The following is a 25,171-nucleotide window of genomic DNA, read 5'->3' as shown; positions in this document are numbered from 1 at the left end:
GAGGTCTGAAGCGAGATTTATTCTCGCTTCAGACTCTCTTTAAGTGCTGCTTATGCAAATAAATGGGCAGTGCTTACAACCATTTACCGTTTGGTTTGTGCAAACGCTGCATATTTCTCCTCATGTTCCGCATTGTCTGGCCAGCACTTAGCCAATCCTAGAAGCAACATATTGCTTCCAGGATCGCTTTTCCATGTTTCCCTGCAGGAAGTGAAACATTCTGCACACCGCTGAAAGCCACTAAATGCATTGTTCCGAGCGTGCAGAAGAGCATTTAGACGAGAAGCCGAGCAGCCGTGTGAACCGGCCCTTAATACCTGATCATAGTTGCCGCTCTCCAGCTATACTTCAAACCCCCACAAAAGGGCAGGCAGCCTGTTGGCACTGCCATGCTACCCCCCCCCCCACCCTGGCACACACGACTTAGCAGAGCTGCGGGATATTGTACTTTATATGATTCGAGCAGCACAATCTGTGCAGCGTGTCACTGCACAACTCCCGTTCTCTGCAAGCCATGTTACATGCATGAGGAGCCGTCCGCAAGGACATAGGGTACGCGATGCAGAGTTTCCCCTGGGTTCCGCTGCCCCCCCTCCTCCCCCCATGGCAGAGGACAAGTGGGGCTATTGTTACAACACTGCCTGAGCAGAACCCTAACATTACCCACTTTCTGTAGCTCAACATCTAACGCTGTGCTCTGTGTCCCTATGTTAATCCCTTCCTAATATCTAACCTGAAATTTCCCCTCCACAGAACTACACCTGATGTCTAACACTAAACTCTACTCTAACATTATTCCCTTCCAGGAGCCTATCCCTAACATCTAAGTCTACACTTACCCTACATCCTAACTAATACTCTCCTTCTGTAGTCCCAGACATTTTGAATAAAATGCCAGGATCAATGTTAATGCTGATTTCAGACTATAATACAGAAAACTGATGCTTATGTCACTGGGACACAGTGCCTAAAACTAGGTTTACACTGAATTAAGGTGTCTCCGTTGTCATCCAAATGTACTATTCGGTGTATTGGCAATGCATCTGTTCCTGCAATTTTTGAAAGCATTTTTAGCGCACAGCAGATTCATATCCATTCATTTCAATGGACAAAATACATGATCATGCAATTTTGGGCTGGTTAGGTAGTCCTAGTAATACAAGTACAAGGCGATCATAGGAAAGGAGCACAATTATGGAGCACACGATCATGTAGAATACACTAGGGAAGGGAGGACCCTGTCAAAGGCTTACAAGCTAAGGGAATTGTATGCCTAAGAGGTAGACCCTGTAACTTATGTAGCTTCTTATGATGGAATCCAGATGTTCACCACCGCCTCAAGGATTTGCAATGGATGTTGGTGCTCATTTGTACCTTTTACCCATGCATGCAAACAGCTAAAAGCAAAACAACACTTCACATTGTAAAATCACACCTTACTTAATAAAAAAAAGTAATCCCCCCCCAAAAAAAGAAAAAAATCTTATGTTCCATGCCAGGCACGTGCACAGGGGGGTGCTCTGGTGCCCAGGCACCCCCCTTTTTAAAATTTTCAAAAAAAGACCCCTCTCGCCACGCAAAATAAGCCCCGCCCCCAACCGTGATAAGCCCCGCCCACCCGTGGGAAGCTTCGTTTCCGCCTGGGACACTTTCAAGTGAAGAGCCCCAGACAGGAATCCTAGTGTGGCATACTGACCTCTCCCTCCACCTAGGACCCATACTGACCTCTACCTCCCCCAGCACCCACAGTGACATCTCCCTCCACCTAGCACTCACAGTGACCTCTCCCTCCACCTAGCACCCACAGTGACCTCTCTCTTACCCAGCACCCACAGTGACCTCTCCCTCCCACAGCACCCACAGTGACTTCTCCCTCCACCTAGCACCCACAGTGACCTCTCCCTCCCCAGCTCTAGCAGTGATCCTGCCTACCCCAGCACCCACACTGACCTCTAGCAGTGATTTTTCCCTGCCCCAGTGGCTACCCTCCTGTCCCCTGCAGCACCCACAGGGACCTCCCATCCCCAAAGCAGCACCTACAGTGACCTCTCCCATTACCAGCGTTCACAGTGGCCTCTCCCAACATCCAGCATCCACTCCCTCCTCCAGTAACCGCACTGACTTCTCCCAGCACCCACAGTGACCTCCCCTTCCTCCAGCACCCATACTGATCTCTTCCTTCCACAGCACCCACAGTGGCCTACTCTTTCCCCAGCACCCACACTGACCTCTACCTCCCTTAGCAGCAACTATGCCATTCATAGCAGCACCCATAGTGACCTCCCACCCCCTGCACCCACAATGACCTATACCTCCCGAGACCCACAGTGATCTCCCCCAAAGGACCCACAGTGACCTCCCCACTGCACCTGTGTGACTGCACATTGTTCTACCAGCAGTCACTGCATACCTTTTCACTGCACCTGTGTGACTGCACATTGTTATACCAGCAGTCACTGCCAGGGGCGTAGCAATAGGGGGTGCAGAGGTAGCAACCGCATCGGGGCCCTTGGGCCATAGGGGCCCCGTAGGGCCCTCGCTGAACTTCAGTATTAGCTCTCTATTGGTCTTGTGCTCATAATAATAACTTCTATAGATACTTTGACTAGTGGTAATCATTAACAAACTGTTCCCTATCCCCTTCTTGCACCTCTGACACTGTAGTTGCCATTGGCAGGTTTTGGTGCGCCGTATCAATTGCTATGTATAGAGTGCTTGGGGGGCCCCATTGTAAAACTTGCATCGGGGCCCACAGCTCCTTAGCTACGCCACTGGTCACTGCATACCTTTCACTGCATCTGGTTGACCGCACGCTGTTTTATATACCAGCAGTCAGTGCATCTATTTTCACTGCACCTGTGTGACTGCACATTGTTCTACCAGTAGTCACTGCATACCTTTCACTGCACCTGTGTGACTGCAGATTGTTATACCAGCAGCACAGTGATGTAGTGGTTAGCACTCTCGCATTGCATTGCTGGGTATCTGGTTCGTATCCCAGCCAGGTCAACTTCTGCAAGGAGTTTGTATGTTCTCCTCGTGTCTGTGTGGGTTTCCTCCGGGCACTCCGGTTTCCTCCCACATCCCAAAAACATACAGATAAGTTAATTTGCTTCCACCCTAAATTGGCCCTAGACTACAATACATGCACTACACAATATAGACATATAACAATGGTAGGGACTAGATTGTGAGCTCCTTTGAGGGACAGTTAGTAATAAGACTATATATACTCTGTACAGCGCTGTGGAAGATGTCCGCGCTATATACATACTAAATAATAATAATAAATACCTTTCACTGTGTCTGTGTGACAGCACGCTGTTTTATATACCAGCAGTAAGTGCATACCTTTTCAAAGCCCCTGTGTGACTGCACATTGCATTATACCAGTCAGTGCATACCTCTCACTTGAATGGATGGCAGACTTGCCCTCCATAACAGATTTTCATTATAGGATTTCAAGTGTATTCGTCTCAACATTATACAGCAGTCAGTGTATACCTGCATCTGTGTGACTGCACATTGTATAATACCAGCAGTCAGTACCTTTCACTGCATCTGTGTGACTGCACATTGTATTAGTCAAGTCATTGCATACCTTTCACTTCACCCCCCCCCCCCCCAATATGGACAAAACAACAGGCAGAAGTAGGCCACCCGGCAGGTCTGTTCGAGGTCGTGCTGTTGTGATTTCATGCGGCCCTCGACCAATGTACAGTGTTCAGAAGAAGGCACGTGCCATCAACCCCCGATATTGTCAGGACCTAGTTGACTATTTAACACAGAACACCTCAGCTTCTGCATGGAAGCGTGACATATCTTCATCCTCCTGCTCTGATTCTGGCACCCCACTTAACACTCAGTTGGCAGCCATCACAAAAGTGCCATCATCCCAGGGCTCAGCGTTGTGGACATTTTTTTGTGTGTCTGCCTCAGATGAGAGCGATGCCATCTGTACTCTCTGCCACCGAAAATTGAGCCGTGGAAAGACCAAGACAACTGCCTTACGAAGGGACAACTGCCTTACGAAGGCACATGATGAAAAAGCACAAACTGCAATGGGATGACCCCCTGAGGAAAAGCAGCACACAAAAGCAAAGCCACACACCGCAGTGGAAGATACCAGGCCACAATTATTTCTCAAAAAAGGAGATACCCAAACTGTACCGTGATGTTGAAAGGCAAGTGGTGTAATCTCTGGCACACAGCATTGGGTCTAGGGTCTATCTGACCACGGATGCCTGGTCTGCAAAGTACGGTCAGGCCTGCCCCGAAGACTAAGTCAGTCCCCACACACAGCATCTCTGCCTGCACGCCGTCTGACTGCCTGCCCCAAGACTAAGTCGATCCCCACACAGCATATCTGCCTGCAGGCCGCTTGACTGCCTTCTCCGCCACCACCAACAGGGTCCAGGACTCCAGGTGGATTCCTGAATTTTTTGCTATAATAATTTTTCTGGTGCATGTACATGCCTGCCTAATTTTTCTGGCTGCACTGCGGCTGCAACAACAAAACAAAAGGCATGTACATGTGTCAATTCCTCTTCATGATCGTTACCTTGCCACGGTGAAGGGGCTTGCGTATCACAATGAAGCAATGACTGGCTATATGAGTGTGTTGGGGGGCACACCTGACCCAAGATAATAAGGTCGTTGCTTCATTGTGGACAGACCAAATTCGATCAGCTGGACAGTCATTGTTGTTGAGATACCTCAGCCCAACCATATGGGCTTGAAAACCGCCATCGCCTGCACTCTCGTCATGGTGCACACCAGTCCAGCACAGCCATCACTATACAAACAGCTGTTTGTGGTGCGTTACACAGTGAGTTTGGTCTGTCAGTGTGAAGCAGTACACTACTTACAATACCTGATCCATGTATACACACGCAAGATGTTTTCAAGCACTTTAGACCTTTAATTTAGAAATGCAATATGATTTCTGCCTTTTAGGGATTATAACCCTGCTGTGCGTCAAATCCAGGATTTTCCCTGTGACTTTTGGCGTGTATCCCACTCTGCCACGCCTCCCCTCCAGGTGTTAGACCCCTGGAAACATCTTTTCCATCACTTTTGTGGCCAGAATTAATGTTTGTAGTTTTGAAAGTTCGCCTTCCCATTGAAGTCTATTGCGGTTCGCGAAGTTCCCCGGTTCGCGAACTTTTGGGGAAGTTCGCATTCAAGGTTCGCGAACCTAAAATCAGAGGTTTCGAGCCATATCTAGTTTAATATAGTGGCATGATGCAGTGAGAAGGGAGCCCCAGCATAAAGCATCACCAATACAACAACTGCATCTCCACACAGCTACTGTACACTTACCGGTTCTCAGTTAACTAAAATATTTATCCTGGGAAAGTGAAACGGTTCTCTTTTATAAAAACAGATTCTCTACAGCAATACTTGGTGGCAGTGTAGCACTGAGCACACACTCACACTCCTGGGTGAATTCTTTGAGTAAACTTCTTGGCGGTCTAGCAGTAGGAGAACAGAGGCGCCAGCAGGATAAAAGTGGATAAAAACTTTAAAATTTGCTGGGAGGAAGTGGTGGACTTACCTCCATAAAGCAGACACGAAAGACTGTCTGAATAGTAGTCACATTTATTAATTAGTACCCCAAAACAGTGCAACGCGTTTCGCAGGCCCAGCCCGCTTCATCAGGCAATAAAAATGGGGACAAGACAGAATTTCAGCAATAGCAGGTGTAGCGCCTCAGTCACTATATTGGGCTCTCGGTTTCTCTACACTTTATTTCTTGGCGGTCTGTTTTCTTTAAATTTCATAACAATATTTAAAAAATGAAACCTTTTAGTTGGATGGGCTAGCTGATATATATGCATTAGCACCTACGATAGCACACAAATTGTCTATTAGCCTCAAGTGCCCAAATTCAGCAATGGCAAGTTGCAGCAAGCTTATACATAAATAAGAATCTTAGGCTCTGCACAAGGCTCTGCTTCTCTCTGAGCCATGAAACGTGTCAGGCCTTCATATGCTTGAATAACTGAACTAAGACTGTTTCTTCTATGTTTTAGTTGCATTAGTGTTTTTAAAGTATACCTGAGGCAGTGCAGGGGGGCAAATGGGACACAGGGGCATGCTCTATGTCATGCCTCTGTGTCCCCTCTGTGCCACTCTCAGCCCCCGTGCACCATGCTGTGCTCTTAATGGTCATCTCTGTCTCTCCACTGCCTTTTCCATGCCTCCCAGCGCTTTGTGATGAGACAGCATTGTGATCAAATTTTGATGAAATTTAGTGTTTTCTAGTCACAGGAGTGGTGGGGAGCATCTGTAATTGATGCTACCTGATTCAGCTATCCCCCCAGCTTGGATTCTCTTTAACCCTGTTATGTGCAATAAAAGTTATGTTTTAGAATACTGTAATTCTGCTGAACCTCTATGCTTGATTTTTATCCATTGTTTGTATGCGCTTCTTATGGTTACATGATTGGCAAGGAATCCATTATAAGACATTATCCAGTAAATACATATTGAATATACTGCATAATGTTTTGGTGTTGCATAAAAAAGTACAATGAATCCTCACCAAAAGATCCACGTAAACATCAGGCTACCTGTTCTTGACAGTGGGATGCTATTGGTCAAGGGGTGTCAAGTGATAGTCATCCTTGGGCGGTAAAGAGTGCAAATCAGGCCCTGCTCAGTGTCCTCTGCAGCGAGAAGAACAGGATGGGCTGCTTGGCAGAGAGCACATCTGCATTCTGAAAAGCCTGAAGAGGTGAGATTTGAAATAGTGTTAGAAGATTTTAAGACCTGGTGAGTGTCAGCCAGACTAGATAACTACCGCTATAATCACTATCTAAAGTGAGTTTGGATTTAATTTTCAAATCATTATTAACCTCTGCCTAATTCTCATCCTTTACTTTGTCAAATGTGAAAATAATCTCTTTTCAACACATGATATTATCATAACTTGCTTTTCTGAATATAATGGGTGGAAATGTATCCATAACTTTGATAATGTATATTTCTTCTCATCAGATGGGTTCCTGTTGTGCTGTTTTATGTAATAAGCTACGATTCAGTTCCTTTCCCATTAGTGCTGTGACAGCCTGCTTTACCAAGGACTGGCCTGAATGTCCATAGACAGTGCATGCAGTGTAATCTGGTAGACACCATCTGCTTTAGCTGTACAGTCATCTTCCCTTATATGGAATAAGGCTTCCTGTGCTTTGTTTTGAAGTCCTTCTATGAAATAACTGCAGCGGCGCATGCAGAAGTGACATGGAGAAAGATAAACACAGCAAACGGGGTCGATACTGAAAATGATCATGAATCATGTATGCTTAGATGAAATACTAATAGAATAATTTGAAATGAAACCACTTTACCTTATAGAAATTGGAATTCCTGCAGAATGTATTTAGCGCTGCGGTAATTATTACATCATAGACGGTAATAAAAATGAGCATTCAAACACAATGCAACTGCAGTATTTGTATCAGTTATGATGTATTCCAGTAAAAGGACCGCATTGCTGCTTATGTCATGCTCGTCAGAGATTAACGCAGATATCAAATCAGTTTGTGGAGATGCAAAAAAGAGATTAACTGCTTGAAATAATTTAGAAAATGAGAATGAAGGGTAAAGTATATCTCATTACCTAACAGTTATTGGGAAGCTTAGAAACCATCGCAGACAAGAGTAAGGGAACGGTACTCTGATTACTTGAAAGAACAAATCCTCTTTGATGCTGGTGATATAATAAACATGACATGAGATGCCTCCAAAACACAGATTAGCTAACAAATAGAATAATAAATCAATAATATTGTATCTCAAGAAATATTTTGTCTTTTTTTTTTTTTTTTGCTGAATTTAAAGAGGAACTGTATCGAAAAGGGGGAAAAAATAAATCAAAACATTGCAAGTGAGAAGTTAAAAAATAGAAGAGAAATCAAGAAATGATTAATATTAGCCATGTAATTTGTTCATAATTTAATTGGATTTATGATGATTTGTTCATCATAATTGATCCACAATCAACCTGTACGTCATCATATATACTACAGACATAAAAAAAAACAACAGACAGCACCAACTGCCATTATCTATAACCACACCCCAAACAATGCGATAGGCTAAAAGTTTTATTTTTAATAGATATGCATATGAACAGAGGGAAATACTGGTTGCTAGGCAGCTGGAAACAGCCCTTATTTCCCACACAATGCAACAAGTCTCCCACAGTGTGATGTCCGCACCTAGGTGCTGACATCATACTGTCGGTGGGGTTTCACCACAATATCAGCCATACAGACGTCCCTGGTGATGTTTTTGAAACAAGGTAAAGATTTCTCATGGGAAAAGGGCTTTCAGCTACTGATTTGGATGAAGTTCAAGCCTTGGTTACAGTTCTTCTTTAAACTGAAGAGATACATTTTTTTAGTCTGGTAAACGGTCATTGTAAATTTTCATTTGAATCCGGAATATTTTTATATGTACCTCATTACAGTACAGTATGTACAGGCTAAAGGTGCATAAGGGTAACTTCACTCTTATGCTACGTGTACATATGCGACAACGATCGTTCGTTGAGAACGACGAACGAACTTTTAATTGATGAAAGAACGACCTAAGTAAAGTTAGTTTTTAAATGTATGTAACGTTCTGATCGTTAGAACGAACGTTACATCACATAAAGCAACTATTGCGCTTGCGCATAAAAATGAGAAGTTTCATGGAGAAATAGCGAAATGCGCATGTCAAGCCTAGTACGAACGACCGTTTCCAACGATGTACTACTTTTGCAAACGATCGTCATTGGTAAAAATCCGCCAAGCTAGATCATTCGTTTTTAACGATGTAGCTCGTCCGTCGTTAGACTTAATGATCGTTGGTTGCTTTTTTTTAAACGATCGTCGTTCGAAACGATCGGGGAACGATCGTTTCAAACGTCTATAGTCGCATGTGTGTACGCACCTTTAGTCCTTTAATCCACTCAGGGTTCTAAGAGTATGCATTAGTGGACCAATAGGCATACAGAGCTGGCCCATGCTTTTTTATGAGTTTGTTTACATAGTCTGCTTCCACTACAGATGCTCAATGGGCAGCAAGGGACCAACGGACATACAAAGCTTACCACACCATGACATACCATGGTTTCTTATGAGTTTGCTCACACAGTTTTCACCAGAGATGGTCTATGAGAGGCAAATAATTTTGACTTGCATTCAAAAATCAAAAAATTGTATGTAGTTGAAAAATGGGCTAATCAAAATTAACAGGAAGTTATGATTAGTTCAGTTTCGAGCTGCATAAAATTTACATGGAATTTGAAATCAAAATTATTTGCATTTTGTTGATCATATGTGTTTTTTCACCACGGCCTGCACAACTTTAATGGACAGCAGATGTGTAGAGGACACTGCAACAGACCTTCAGAGCGGTACAGCATATCAGCTTAGCAGGAAAAAAGCAGAAATTCTACAGACAAAAAACAAGTTCTTTAAAACAAAACAGCCCAAGGCTTATTAGTTTGCCGGAGGTAGTGAAAGTTTCAGATCAAAAAAATTACTATGTCTATCTGAGTCTTACTGAGACCATTGAAATGATGGGCAGAGTAGGTCCACCAAGACAGAGAGCAGGGTAGCATCAGACGTTCACACTTAACCATGGTGTGTGTGTCAACATCACGACTAGGTAATTCCAACTGAATCCAAGGAAAGTAGGAACTTTTTGTGGGGATCTTTTAAAATACTAGTTAACGTTTAACGCTAATCATAAAATCAGTAATTCTGGCTTTAACCTCTGAGGAATAAGAGGTAAGAATTAGATACATTTTGAATTACATTTAGCTTTTCTATCTCATCATTTTTCCTTACTGAGGAAGTTTTAGATAAAGAGGTGCAAATAGTGGTGGTGTCCTTGAATGCTATTTCCCGTATAAGGTATGAGAAAAGCTTTGTGCATCAGGGTCCATGAAGCTATCCATACCCTCTGCTCCGCCAATGCACAGAAGGTTGTGTAAGAATATGAAGCACAATGTCACATTCTTTTTACGATGGCCCCACTTGCTTCAAGAGACTTTATATTTCTATGTAATCTAGTGTAAACAAGCCATGCAGAATATCTGGGAATGACATGCTTTATAGTAATAAGATAGACCATTAGTACAATTGTGTTTCAGCTTCAGTGATTCTGCTGCAAGAAGAAAATGACCTTATTATTACTAGTACAGATGATTTTCCAGCTACAGAGAAGTAAATGGCATTGAACCACAGATGGTAAAGATGGCCCATAATGGTAAAGCTTGAAGATGTCATAAAATACATTTTAGCTTAAAGCCTTGAGTTCTATTGTTTGTAATCCTCTCCTCTCCAAAACGTTTGCACATTATTTTCTTTTGTATGAAATGATTTTAGTGCTACTGGCCAAATATTAGTATGTTTAAATATAAGAAACGCTCTATAACTTAAAACCCAAAGGGGCAAGTTTTTTTAAAAAAATGTAGAGTTGCATCAAATTTTGCTGTAGGACAAGTCATCTGTTTTTGTCATTCTTCACTCAACATCCTGATATTTGTTGCCTTTAATTTTTTTACATTAAGTTTTGAATAGATTGCAAACTTCTGATCCTACTCAGTACACCTCTATGGTTAAAAGAAGTACAACTCCTGTAATAATATATCAAATATTCTAAACAGTTCTATACACAGATGGACTTCATTTAAAGTGGACCCAAACCAAACATTTTTTTAATTCAAAATATTTAGTTGCACCACTCTGATACATACAAAGATAAATAAACACTCCTTCAAGCCTATGAGCATTTCAGTGCATGCTTTTCACCCTTCTCTTTTCATTACTAGGGTTATGCAGGTGGCAGCCATTACTTCTGAGCTTAGTATGAGATTTTAGATCATGGGTGCGTTTATCATCAGCTACCCCTCTCACAGGGGTATCGTCTATGTGAAATCTCACACAAGCTGAGATCACCTCCCCTGTGACATCATCAGTAGCAGCCTGTGTTTTGTTTTTGTTTTTTATCTCCTCCACCAGTCTGCCAGATTCTGTCCCGGCAATATGAAAGGAAGGGAAGAGTTCCTCCAATAAACTTAAAATATTTAATATTTGTCATCATGCACCTGAAAAAGGGCGGCTATTTAATTATAAGTTAGAAAATAGATTATATTTCTGAAATCTGGTATTTTTAATTGGGGTCCACTTTAACGATCATAAATATCCCTTGCCATGCACTACTTGTGGGAATCATTTAATAAATCACATTGACTTCCTGTGCAAGTGTACAAGTGCACATGTATAAGTATATACTGCTGCTGCTCATCAGGATTCCGGATATCCGGGTAACTCAGATATCCGAACTTTTTCACGCTATTCGATAGCTATCTGCAGATATTTGGCCGCATAACCCGGATATCCACGGATATTGCAGATATCCGGATCCGAAATACTGTAATTAAGGAGATAGCGTCCTGGAGCCAATCAGAGGCTCCCAGCAGAAGCCTTAGCAACCAATCACAGAAAGGAACACTGGCCAGCCCCCCTGTATAATAAGGAGGGCTGCCATTATGAGACATATTGTCTTAGCTTGCTGAATGCTCACTGAGAGACATGCTCCAGTGCTGGTGGCCTAGTAGCAAGGGCTGTACACAGTTATAAACCTAAAGCTGTTCAGGGATTAAGCCCTTCAATACTATCACTACACTATTGTTAAATCGTTAATTAGCTTGATTGATGTCATTGTATGACAGTCAGAGTGTGTGCTCCAGTGCTGCTGGCCTAGCAGTGATAAACCGAAAGCTGTTCAGTGATTAACCCCTTCACTATCACTATCACTACACTATTGTTAAATCATTAATTAGCTTGATGTAATTTGTGTGACAGTCAAGAGTGTGTGCTGCAGGCAGCTGCTATGTGTCTGTGTGTGTGCTGTGCACAGACCAGGCCAGCTGCTGCCTGCTGGCCAGCTATTAGCCTTAGGTATAGGTTAGGGATTAGGGGATAGGATTACTGTGTTATTGTGTAGTTAGTACTGTAGTACTGCAGTCAGTGTGCTAGTAGTTGTTAGAGTAGTAGTACTACTGTGTTAGCTTTCTACAGAACTGCTGTGCTGTGAGCAGTGCCAGTGTGACAGTTAGTGTGCACTAGTGTCTTCTCCTCTGCTGTCTGACTGTCACTTGGCACGTGGCACGTGTCACTTGCCGCGTGTCACTTGCCGCGTGCCACTTGCCGCGTGACACGTGGCAAGTGCCACGTGACACTAGGCAAGTGACACGTGGCAAGTGACAAGTGCCACGTAGCAAGTGACACATGGTAAGTGCCACGTGACATGTGGCAAATGACACGTGGCAAGTGACACGTGCTAAGTGCCAATTGCAACATACCACGTCCGGCATGCTCCTGGCACACATTACACCTGCTGCTGCTGCTTTGCCCTGCTCCTGCTGCCTGTGCAGCTCCCACCGTCAGGCCAGGGTGCCACAGGCCACTGATACCACCTATATTTAACCCAAAACACAACTGCTGCGTAATTTTTTGGAGGAGTCTTGGCTGAAAACTGTCATGTCCCAATTGTGCGGTTGGACTTTGGACACAATGTGGGCTGCACGACCGCTGTCTAGAACCTAGGCCTAATGTTAATTGACAGCCATTTTTTTTTTTTTTTGGAGGGAGATTTTAAGTCCCCACATCATCAATTAGTGTTCCCCTTTACAAAATAATGATGCTACATGCCTCATATACCCTAAAAAACGTTTTAAAGCAACTTAAAGGCCACTTCTGGTTTTCTATCCGGATATCCGAATCCGAATTTTGAACTCGGATATCCGATCCAGATCGGGTATTGGGGTATCCGGATCCGAATCGGATCCGGATTTTGAAAAGGGGTATCCGAGCAGCACTGCATAGTCCTAAATCCAGCATTGGACAGGGTACACCTACCATGTTCATCTCTCACACATTTAGTATTACTTGCACTGTAGGATTGTAGTTTTGGGCTACCCAGGTCTAAAGAAATAAAGATGCATGAACTTGTTTTTTCATTGCTATTCTGCATTGACCTATAAATGTTTGACAGGAACCTAATGCTAACATGAAACTAAGGTTTTCCTTTTACTAAGCACTTTAAAGTGTACCTGAGATGACATGTGACATAAGATAAATATGTGTATGTACAGTGCAAAAAGTATTAATAAGCAGGCTGTTTTATTTGCTTTATTTTGCTGCCTGAAAGAGTTAATTTCTAGGCATGGAAGTGACAGCTTCTGTACCTTGTCGGGGAATATAGTAAACATCACTGATAAGCAAATTACAGCCATAAAGTTTTCCTGGCAGAATACAACTTCTGAGAGCAGGGGGAGATAAAATACGTGAACTATTGACCTTTTTCAAACTCTGGGACACTTATTAGACTGGCATTGAGCAGAGGCAACAAAACATTCAATCTAGTTTGTACATCTTTAAATATAAAATAAAACCATGGGATATATTAAAAAAGCCCTTTTTAGGAGTAGGAGGATAAATACAATTGTTTATCTCATCAGTTTATTTTCCCCTCGGGTTCACTTTAAAGGGGTCTTAAGGACTACTCACTACTGCAGAATGTTGTATGTAAAAACAAAAAGCCTTGTTAAAGAGGCACTGTAGTGACATGTAGTAGAATGCAGTAAATTATTCAGGCTACTCACTCTTACATTTATTATCCTGGTTTCATTATCTTAAACACTTCCTATATCTATATATTACTGTATATTGGTATGCAGCCCCATCCTTCCAGTAATTCTTAGCCTAGGCTGTGAAGCTATGTGGAATTCTCCCTCCCCTGAGCATTCTGGGATACAAGATATTATGTATACTGGCTTTGGAGCACAGAGTAAACACACCTTCTGCAGTGATGCACCTGCTAGCAGTAAAGCTGTTGCCACTTTTAAAGAATTTCAGAATGTAAATCAGGGTAAGGAAAGGGAAAGAAAGATTTTCCAATGTGTAAACACGAATTAAATAATTTATAAATGAATATTGTAAAACAAAATAAACAATTTTATTCATTACATTATTTTCAGTACTCTTCCCTGGGCATTATTTCAAATAATCCTGCCTCTGATTCTTGTTAAACAGCCTTATGGCAGATCACACCAGCAAATTGCCTATCAATCTCATCACTATGTATTTTTAATAACCTTACTAGTTCACTCATCTCTGGACATAATTGTCAACAGCACAAAACCATCTTACACCTGTGAAAACCATTGACTCTAAGGGTGCATACACACATCCAATTTTGATTGGCCAATTTTATCATTTTCATGCAGCATGAGAGCTTACTTACAAACTCTGTTCATCGACAGAAGTCAAAATCTGTTGGTCCTCATATTACATGCAGGGCCGGATTTGTACTTTTTACCGCCCAAGGCCAACTATACCATCTGCATGGTTGTTATCTCTGTGTGCCCCAATGAGAATTCTCCTTACTTTCCATCATTGCTGTCACAGACAATAGCTATTTTAGTAAAATGCGTATAGATTATAAATTATGTTTTGAACTTTTATGTTATGTTTGCCATCTTGTTAATGATGGACTTATTGTGTCACCATGAGAGTTAGGCAGAGGTGAACCTGCAGGATAGAGCTTACAGGTCTTGCAGGGATGACACAAGTACAGGAAAGAGAGTTCAAAGTTTAAAGCTGTCCTTGTAGATAGGGATGGCTGCATAGAACAGCTTTACTGCCCCTCACTGAGCCGCCCCTAAATTTCTGGTACCCTAGGCCATGGCCTATGTGGCCTTGCCAGAAATCCGGCCCTGATTACATGGAGATGGTAAAATTGATCTGGGATGGGCCAATCAAATTGGATGTGTGTATGCACCCTTAATCTGTGTACACATAATTGCAGATGAATTGTAAGTTTCAGTGCAGCCTATATTGAAATGAATGCTAAGTGAACCGGTGGTGTGTTCAGACAGGCTTCGCTAAGTAAAGTTAAGCTTTCCTTTTGGTTTTTATAGGTCCTGCGATCCCTGTAGGTGTTGATGTACAAGTTGAGAGTCTGGACAGTATTTCAGAAGTGGATATGGTAAGTGCTTATCACTGTGACTTGAGAAAGATTGGTACTTTGACAATACTACTGTTCTTTATCATAAGCTGCTGTAATGTATAAGTAAAAGACAGAACTGTATCTTCTCTGTTTAGGATTTCACCATGACCTTGTACCTGAGACACTACTGGAAGGATGAGCGTTTGTCGTTCCCCAGCAGCACTAATAAGAGTATGACTTTTGACAGCCGACTGGTAAAGAAGATATGGGTCCCTGATGTTTTTTTTGTTCATTCTAAGCGATCCTTCATTCATGATACTACAACAGACAACATTATGCTGCGGGTATACCCAGATGGACAAGTTTTATATAGCATGAGGTATATATTATAATTTATGATTATTATTATTAGATGATGTGTTCAAGATCTTATTATTTAGGAAAATACATGTGCATTAGGCTTGGTTCCCACTTGCTGCAAAAACCTGCCGGATCAGTACATTTCCTGCAGCTCCAAGCAAAGCAGGAAGTGGATCCTATTGTAAAAAATAATGTCCGCTTTCACTTGTAAAACAAAAAAAAAAACGTATCTTTGTGCCGCGTTGTGGCAAATGGAATGCAAAGTCATGACCTGCTGCGTTTTTCTGGACAGTGGATGTGCTGCCCATAGATAAGAATATTGCAGCAAAAAAGATTTCCAAGTTAAAGCAGTAGGATCAGCCATACTATGCCAGGGAACAAAAACACATATATAAGTAGATAAATACTTGATCTACTTACATAACACATGTATTGTACTGTACGCCTTTTGATTTCAGTGAATGTTATATAGTAAATGATGAGAATTCTGTTCCTGGTGGGGGCCATGTCTTTTGCCCACAGTTAAGGCTAACTCGTGATGTCATTTCTGCCCTTTACTTTTTTTCTTGTCTCCTCCAATCGCTGAGTCGCCTCAGCCTTACTTGTAAACACAAGTGAGTAGGGGATTAGGTTTCAGATAAGAAGCTGGCAGGGAAATAAAGGGAAGAGGAGGAATAGATTATAGATAAAAAGAACCCCCAGCATGCAATTCTTTGGCACGACTACTAAAGGGCCTGTGTTCCTTAAGTATGTGATAACTCCAAATCATAACAGCAGAAAAAGTTTTGAAAGTTTTGAATGCAGGCTTAGCATCTTTATCACTTAATACACTCAGACCAGTTGCTGTTGAAAATTGATTTTTATGGTGACGATACCGCTTTAAGAGACTATACAGTGGGTATAGAAAATAGTCACCCCTTACAGCCTTGTAATGAAGATATGCAATTAATAGATATCATTGTTCCTGCTGTATTTACTCAATGTAACTTATAACAGCAATGCCAGCAAGAACAATGCTTCAGAAGAAAATAATAAACATAAACCTGGATAAAAGATCCCCCCTTTTCCCTTCCCATGTCATTATTTTTTGGAATCACCTTTAGCTTTGATTGCAACCTTAACCTGGCCGCAATAGCAGCATAGGGGGCGATATACAGGCTTGGAACGCGAAGAATCACTCGCGTTCCCATGCCTGTCGGCCGGTGACGGCCAAACCGGAAGTGTTCGCCGGCGGGTCCTGGACCATCGGAGCGGGCTGCGAGGGCACCGATCGGCTGCAGGGGGCTGAGAGAAGCCCCAGGTGAGTTGATCTCATTTTTTTTTTACTTGCCTTTAGGTTCACATTAATGGACCACTATTGTGAACATCGTAAAAATGTAAAATACTTGTAAACACATTCAAATAAGAAGTCCGTTTCTTCCTGAGTAAAATGAGCCATAAATTAATTTTCTCCTATGATGCTTTCACTTACAGTAGGTAGTAGAAATCTGACAGCACGAACAGGTTTTGAACTAGTCTATCTCCTAATGGGGGATTCTTAGGGTTTTGTTTATTTTCAAAAGCACTTAGTGAATGGCAGTTGATCCATCCAACTGTCAAAAAAGTGTGCAGCGAGCAGGGAGGCTGGCCAGCATCACTGTATAAATCCTTTTCAGGAAATGTCTTTATTAAGAATAAATGCCTTTCTGAGAATCCCCCATAAAGAGATGGACTAGCCCAAAACCTGTCGGTTTTACTAGCTACTGTAAGTGACAGCAACATAGCAGAAAAGTAATTTATGGCTCATTTTACGCTGAAAAAAACATACTTCTTACTTGTATGCGTTTGATTTTCGCGATAGTAGTCCTTTAAAGGGACACTGAAGCAAAAAAAAAAATTATGATATAATGAATTGGTTGTGTAGTACAGATAATTACTAGAACATTAGTAGCAAAGAAAATATTCTCATATCTTTATTTTCAGTTCTATAGTGTTTTTTTTTATAACATTGCATCATTCTCTAATATTTGCAGTTTACACACTACTCAGCATTCTAAATGATTTTACAGAACAGGCCGGGGAACTTTTGACTTTGAAAAATAAAATACAGTGACTGACAGCTGAGATAACAAGCTTCAGAAGACAGAGCTCTCTGTGACTTTGAAAGCCCTGGAGCTCAATGGCTCGTTTGCATAGATAACAACTGGAGTTTCTTAACTCTTTCTGTACTGGAAACAATATTAGACTTATGTCTCTGCTCCTAATGTTTTATTTCTTAGCTGTACTACACATACCAATCATTATGTCATATATTTGTTTTGTTCGCTTCAGTGTCTCTTTAAATCTGTTGTCATTCTTCTCTACCAACTGTATACATATAGACTGTGAAATATTTGCCCACTCTTTACAGAAGTGTTAAAACTGAGAGTACATAGAGTTTTTATTCCTGTTCTCTGATTCCTGTACACTAAAGAACTTTCACCTTTTTTTCTTCTTCAGCCACTGTGTAGTCAGTTTTGCTGTCCAACAACAGCAGGTTTTCCTCATGAAATTAACAGTATTGTTCTTATCCATAAGATCTTCTTTGCCACCCATAGTTGATTGTCTGGTTTTAGCTGCACTACCAAGCACTGGAATGCTAGTTATTTTTTATGCTGAACTAATCAAAATGATTGTAGAATGTAGATGATCACAGGTGGAAGCCAGTTAATTTGAGAAGATAAACAGTTGCATCTGTTTAGCATTTGCAGGGATTTTCATAGGAGGAGGATATCCATCTTAGTAATTTTTTTTTCTGGAGGTTGTTATTATATATCTTTCATTTAGATCTTATGAGTTACATTGAGTAAATACAGGAATTCATATTTTGTGCTTGTGTCTTCATTTTCGGCTACAGAGCAACAAAATGTGAATATTTTGAAAGGGGTGATTCTTTTCTGTGCCCACTGTGTTAGCATATGGGCAGTTCTTAGATGAGTAACACAACTGCTAGTAAGGAGTTACCCTAATGCCCTTTACATCATTTGACTGGGTGATATGTGTTTCCACTGCTACCGGAAATACTGGTGACATAAGAATGAACAGTGGTGATGTAGGAACACATCACCACATTGTGCTACTGCTAGATATGTTATGCTCTGACAGCTTACTTATGAAATAAATTGGTGCAGTTCTTCACTAGTGATCATTTTTAAAGGACTTGGACATACTGTCACTGAGCTGATTTGATCAAAGTGTCTCAATGTGTGATAAGACGTCAGTCAGTGCAATGCATTCACACAATGTACTGCTGCATGCATTTCTGTGTGTATCGCAGAGCTGTTCCATTTAGTGTAGTAATGGAGTCAGTGCTGCAAAGGAGAGCAAAGCATTTCTGTAGAATAATATCCACCTGCATTGTATTACAGCTCAACAGGTCTGGCTATTATAGGCTTTTTATCTGTCTTTATTGCACATGCAAAACTTGGACAACTATCAATAAAAAAAAATTATTACTCTGTATTAGGGTTCACATTACCACTAGTGCAAGGGGCACTTTATTTATTCCCACAGTTTATTATCTCTGCTTTAATATCATCCTTTCCTCTTAACACAGCTCACAAATACTTCACTGTGTTCTTCTCACGGCATGCAGGAGTGTCTGAGAATGAAAGCTGATCAGAGGAGGAAACAAGTAGCTAGATGTGCCGTAATATAACTAGCAGTCAGGGAGATATGTATACACCACCCCTGACTGACTGCTTGTGATGTTACACTTCTGTGTAACAAAGCACTGGCTGCTCAGTGCTGTCCATTCTGGGAGGGAGGGGCATGATAAAGATATTCTGATAATGCCTTTCTAAACAGTCAGATAAGTGAAGACAATAAACACACATTGCTGTAAACTTAACCCCTTATCACCACCTGAATAAGATTCTTTCATCTAGGTGATTACTAGACTAGCACTAACATGGTCCAGCTCCGACACCTTCTGTATCTGGAGGTGTCGGGATGATTTTACAGCAGAGAGGCAGAGCTATGCGAGGAAAGAAATTGCCCCTAGTACTTGTGGTAATGTTTGCCCTAATGTACAGCATTTGAAAAAAAGTTGCTTTAATCGATAGATATCCTTTAATAACTATAAAATCAACAATTGGAGTGTGTTTACAAAATCCTATCACACAATAAATTATTGGGCTATATAAGCATATTTCCTTTGTCTATTATAAAGGATCACTGTGACTGCAATGTGCAACATGGATTTCAGTCGATTTCCTCTGGACACACAGTCTTGTTCCTTGGAGTTGGAGAGCTGTGAGTAATTTATGTTGTAAGGTCTTGTACATGTAAATATCCTCTACTAGACGAGAAACACTGTGATATAATAGCAGGACTTGGATTGTCACCCGAGTTTAATGTAGCATGTGTCTAACCAACCAGGTCTGAATCCAGGTTGGTTCATCACCAACGAGATTGATACAAGACTATTTGACATCATAGGCAAAAAGAGACAAAATACTTGGGGTGATATACAAATTCAAAGCTATTTTGACTTCCTCATAAATAAAGATGTAACAATTAGAAAGGAATTTAACACTTTTGAAAAACTTACCTTTAATAAGCTTAAACCGGCAAAATCATTCTCTAAACTTTACGAATTTTTAGGAGAACTGATTAACTCTGATCCACCTCATTGAGTCTAAAAATGGGAAAAGGATCTAGGCCCCATTACAAAGGAACACCACTGGAACACCATATTCCAAAATATCTGGGTGACGGATAACAGACTACTCAACTTGTCTAGTTCAAATTAATCTCTAGGTAGTATTGGTGCCCACACAAACTCAGCAAAAAAATAACCTTTTCCCGCAGTTCAGAGATTGAAAAGGCAGAGGAAGGAATGGACAGAGAGAAGAAAAAATGAGAGATACAGTATAAGAGCAGGAGGAAGACAAGCGAAAGCTCTAATAAGAAGCTTAGAGATTTGGTGTCCGGGACTGCTAAAACGTATTAACTTGATAGCCAGCGCAGGAGCAGGTGATCTCTGGTACTGCAGACCAGGAACCCTGCGGATGTCACTGAGAATATCCAGGAGTGCTCCGCCAAGACCCAGAAGTACTAGCCGAACCACCAGTCACTGTACGAGGAGGTCGCTGCACAGTGGTATTCAACCAGCCATGGCTCGCAGCGGACGGAGGACAGCGGAATTCTATTGAAGGCATTTGTCTGGAGCCCTGGGCTTGTGGGTAAGACAGCGGGGAAAAGCCTGGAGGCCAACCCAAATGTGAGTACCCTCACCCACCAGCGTAACAATACAAGCCCTTAACCTACATACATAGAGACATATCAAAGGTAGCATTCAAACTTAGTGCAGTATAGCACAACGCACACTCACCCATGTGACTGATGAACTGTGGATGGAAATAGAAAGCTACAGAAGAGTGTAAATAACGCACTACTGTGAGACTCACTTACCTGATTGCTATGAGATATCCACTCATATTGGCAAAAAATGTTTATACATTTTACAAACATTAAGAGATCAATTAAACTAATCTAATACTTATCAAGAGAGGAAGTGTTCAATATCCAGGAAATATTACTAAAAACAGATAATTAAGTGATATTGATCCTGAATCAAAATCCCTTCCCTCGTTGTTCAATACACAAACAATACTCCAGTGAGGGCTTTACATTAAGGAGCAGAGGCAACCCCTTGGTTCTCCCTTCCATCTGATAACTATTGATCCCTAGTACCCCTCTCCTTTTTCAAGTGATACAAAGAGAGGGATATCCATTCACTTAACTCGCATACACCTCATCCAACCTCCCCAAACATTCACTTCGCTGCCCCCAAAGATGCCCAAACAGAAGAAAAATACAAAAACCCACATCCCTCCCCCCAGTTATCCACCCGCCGTTGACGAACCCAAAGCGAGGGCCGGGCCATCCAATAAGTCAAGTTCCTCCCCATGCCAAAGGTCCCTCTCCCTGATCTTCCTCTACTGGTCAATAGCAGACATATTGGGGCGATCTTCTAAACTCCAGCCACGTGGCCCATGTGCTTCTAAATGTATCCACCTAGTAATATATGACTTATGTAAAATCTTCCATTTTCATCTCTCCCTCTAACCCAATCTATCACTGTTGGGGCCGTTGTCGATTTCCATCTCCTTGTGATCAATATCTTGATGGCATTCAGTAGATGTCTCAGTAATTAATTCTTATATTTCTTAATGCCCCAGCCTGTCTCATGGAGTAAGAAAAAGGCAGGGTCCTCTGGGAGCTCACTATGACCTACTCTTTTTTTTACTGTGAACGTTCACACAGACTCTTGGGGCATCCAGAACATGCAAGGATTCACGCCTTAAAACAGTGCTCAGTCCTGTTCTTCCTTCATAAGGGATTTTTCACCAGTTCAGCAATATACCGTATATTTTTTTTATTTTCATTTTTATGTTATCTTTGCTGCATTTTTTTATTTTCATTTTTATTAATAATATTTTTTTGAGAAGCATCGGGTGTCCCAGAAATGCTTGTGAAATGTATGAAGTAACCATTGTATTTATAAATGATAAGGTGTACTAGCTAAACTCTTTATCGCACATATACTGTATTTGTTTTAACACAGTATAATTGCCAAATATACAAGCCTAATATTCTCCTGATTGCCACCTCTTCTTCTACTGTAAATGTACATTATGTTGTGTAGAGCATTTTAATCTATTTAAGGTATCCATGACAAAAACTTACCTATATTTATATATTTTTGTTTATATTTGCTTTCAAAGCAGGACGGTTATCTATCTGTATCTATTTTAGACATTTACCAATTACCACATCGTCTAGTTGCTATACCCTGCGCTGTTTGCTTCTCTTTACTTTACTTTTATAAAATAGCCTAATGCAAACTTCATGAGAAAGTACACCATTTGCTTTCTTGGCGTTCTCCTCTGTGTTTCCATTGTGTCGTTTGGATATCAGGATCCACTTATTCCTTAACCACTTGAGGACCCACCCTTTACCCCCCCTTAAGGACCAGCGCTGTTTTAGCTGATCTGTGCTGGGTGGGCTGTGCAGCCCCCAGCACAGATCAGGGTGCAGGCAGAGCGACCAGATCGCCCCCCTTTTTTCCCCACTAGGGGGATGATGTGCTGGGGGGCTCTGATCACTCCTGCCTGCCTGGGTGTTGCGGGGGGGGGCACCTCAAAGCCCCCCTCCGCGGCGAAATTCCCCCCCCCCTCCCTCTCATCCCTGTCCCTCCTGGCAATCTGGGCTGCACAGGACGCTATCCATCCTGTGCAGCCAGTGACAGGCTGTCCCCTGTCACATGGCGGCGATCCCCGGCCGCTGATTGGCCGGGGATCGCCGATCTGCCTTACGGCGCTGCTGCGCAGCAGCGCCGTACAATGTAAACAAAGCAGATTATTTCCGCTTGTGTTTACATTTAGCCTGCGAGCTGCGATCGGCGGCCCACAGGCTATTCACGGAGCCCCCCGCCGTGAATTGACAGGAAGCAGCCGCTCGCGCGAGCGGCTGCTTCCTGATTAATTAGCCTGCAGCCGGCGACGCAGAACTGCGTTGCTGGTCCTGCAGCTGCCACTTTGCCGACGCGCGTTATGAGTGCGCGGTCGGCAAGTGGTTAACTAGTTCACGTTCCATGTTTTTTACCCCTTAAGGTTCCTGACATTTTTGACACTTTAGCTGTGGTCTTTCGATACAGCAGTAACTTTTTAATTTCTTATGCCATCTTAGTGATATACAGTATATATCTTGTTTTTTTCAGTACAATCTAGGCTTATTTTAGGTAATATTTTTTCTCCATAAACTATTTTATTTTATAGTCATTTTATGGGGAAAAAATTAGGTGTAAATTCAGAAAATACCAATTTTTTTTCATTTTTCACCCTTCCTAATTTACACTTGACATGTCCCACAGTTATAAAACACATACAAATGAAATATTTTGTCCTCCCCAATTAAAACAATACCCCTTATGCCATATTTTATTTCTAGCTGAGCATGTGGAGGACCGTTATCCCCAGCATGCTTGTCTGTGGTGATCGAATGAGTTCGCTAGGGCAACAGTTCGGGGGCCATAGTGCTGAACAGATGCATCACTAAGCAACGGCAGAGCGATACATCTGTAGAGTATTGGGGCTTCAAACTTTCACCGATCGCTTCCAATCGCTACATGCAGCAGTCATTAAAAGTTTATAAACAGGTGTAAGTATTGCAGGATTTAATAGGCTAATCTGCTGTTAAAAATTAACTGGGGATTAAAAAAAAAAACACTTTATTTTATTGGAACCATGCCACTTAACTTCATTGAATGAATTTTGCTATTAGCTAGCAACAATCATTCAAAGGATCTTGTACAGTCACAATCACACACGTGCACACGCAGTAGTAGGCGGCGGTTTTAAATGCAGGACGAAGATTCTACATCCTAAAACCTACAGCTGCAGTAATTAGGATATAGAATCTACGTCCTGGAACAGCAACATTGTTTTTATGTTTGCTCTCTTAAAAAGAAAAATTTTCATTGTGAACAGTACACGTGATTCATGTTCAGGAAACATATACAGCATGGTTCTTTGAAAGCAATTATGAACAAGGGGAAGGGATATTTTTTTTTTTTATCATGTAGCTAGCCTAGCGCTAACTACATAATTCCGCCCTCCCTGTGCCATCCCTCCCACCCCTCCGATCGCCCCCGGCGATCAACAGGAAATCCCGCTCTGAATGGGATTTCCTGTTAGGGCTTCCCTCGTCGCCATGGCGACAATAGGAATGACGTCATCGACGTCATGATGTCAGGGGGAGTCTCGATCCACCCCATAGTGCAGCCTGGTGGTGATTGGCCAGGCTGCTCTGAGGGTCGGGGGGGCCCTGTTTCGAGGCACGTAGCGGTGGATTGGCGGTGAGCGACGGTGATCGAATTAAACACGCAGCTAGCAAAGTGCTAGCTGCGTGTTTTAAAAACAAGACCCACCAGGGGCTGAGCAATCCACCGCGGCGGTAATGGACGAGCTGAGCTTGTCCATAGCGCTAAGGTGGTTGAAGATACTAATAGGTTAAAGGATTTGAAATAACTGATAAAACTAGACACTATTTGTAAAATGTTTCATAAAAGTTCTTATTTCTTAATTACATGTGCTGAATTAAAACAAAACACAAAAAGAAGAAACAGATGATCTATCTCTTATGACTACTAATTTGAGTTTTTTGTTTTTTTTTTGTTTGTTTTTTTGTTTTGTTTTTTTAAAGATGCTTACACTGATGAAGATCTGATGCTGTACTGGAAAAAAGGAAATGAATCCTTGAAAACAGATGAGAGAATATCATTATCTCAATTCATGATTCAGAAATTTCACACTACATCTAGACTAGCCTTCTACAGTAGCACAGGTAATCAAAACTTCACAAAGTAGTTAGAAGTACTGTCAAGTTTTTGTTTCATTTTTCTGAGATAAAATTAAATTATGAAACGAACAAAAAAAACTCCAATAGCTAATAAATATAATATTTACAATTGTTTGCAAACTGTAGCAATATACACTAGGACCTTTTTGTTTGGGGTTTTTTTTTTTTTTTTTTAGAATTTTTGCCTTGACTCTATAAATAGATACATTTTTACATTACCTTTTTACCTCAGATAACCATCAGGTTCAATTGAATTAAAAAGAACTGATATTTTCATAATTCTGATACATTTACAGTATCATTACCTGGAACGTCCGTCTCAAATTTGTAACGCATGGAATCCAATGTGGTGCAAAAGAGATGAGGCAGACCTTACTCTGCGTTCTTGAGGGGGGTTACTCACTGTGCCTCT

The 25,171-nt window shown here is 41.7% G+C and overlaps 1 protein-coding gene across 1 annotated transcript in view; it reads left to right on the top strand.

The window, feature by feature from the left end:
• Positions 1 to 25,171, top strand: part of LOC137503731 (gamma-aminobutyric acid receptor subunit rho-2-like) — an 80,931-nt gene that overhangs the window by 37,534 nt on the left and 18,226 nt on the right. The window contains exons 3-6 of the mRNA XM_068231137.1: positions 14,987 to 15,054; positions 15,171 to 15,394; positions 19,565 to 19,647; positions 24,604 to 24,744. Of these exons, the coding sequence (XP_068087238.1) occupies positions 14,987 to 15,054; positions 15,171 to 15,394; positions 19,565 to 19,647; positions 24,604 to 24,744 (516 nt within the window). The remainder of the gene's footprint in view (positions 1 to 14,986; positions 15,055 to 15,170; positions 15,395 to 19,564; positions 19,648 to 24,603; positions 24,745 to 25,171) is intronic.

This window comes from Hyperolius riggenbachi, chromosome 4, assembly GCF_040937935.1.
Source record: "Hyperolius riggenbachi isolate aHypRig1 chromosome 4, aHypRig1.pri, whole genome shotgun sequence".
Classification (NCBI taxonomy): Eukaryota; Metazoa; Chordata; class Amphibia; order Anura; family Hyperoliidae; genus Hyperolius; species Hyperolius riggenbachi.
This window is presented reverse-complemented; position numbering and strand designations above follow the sequence as displayed.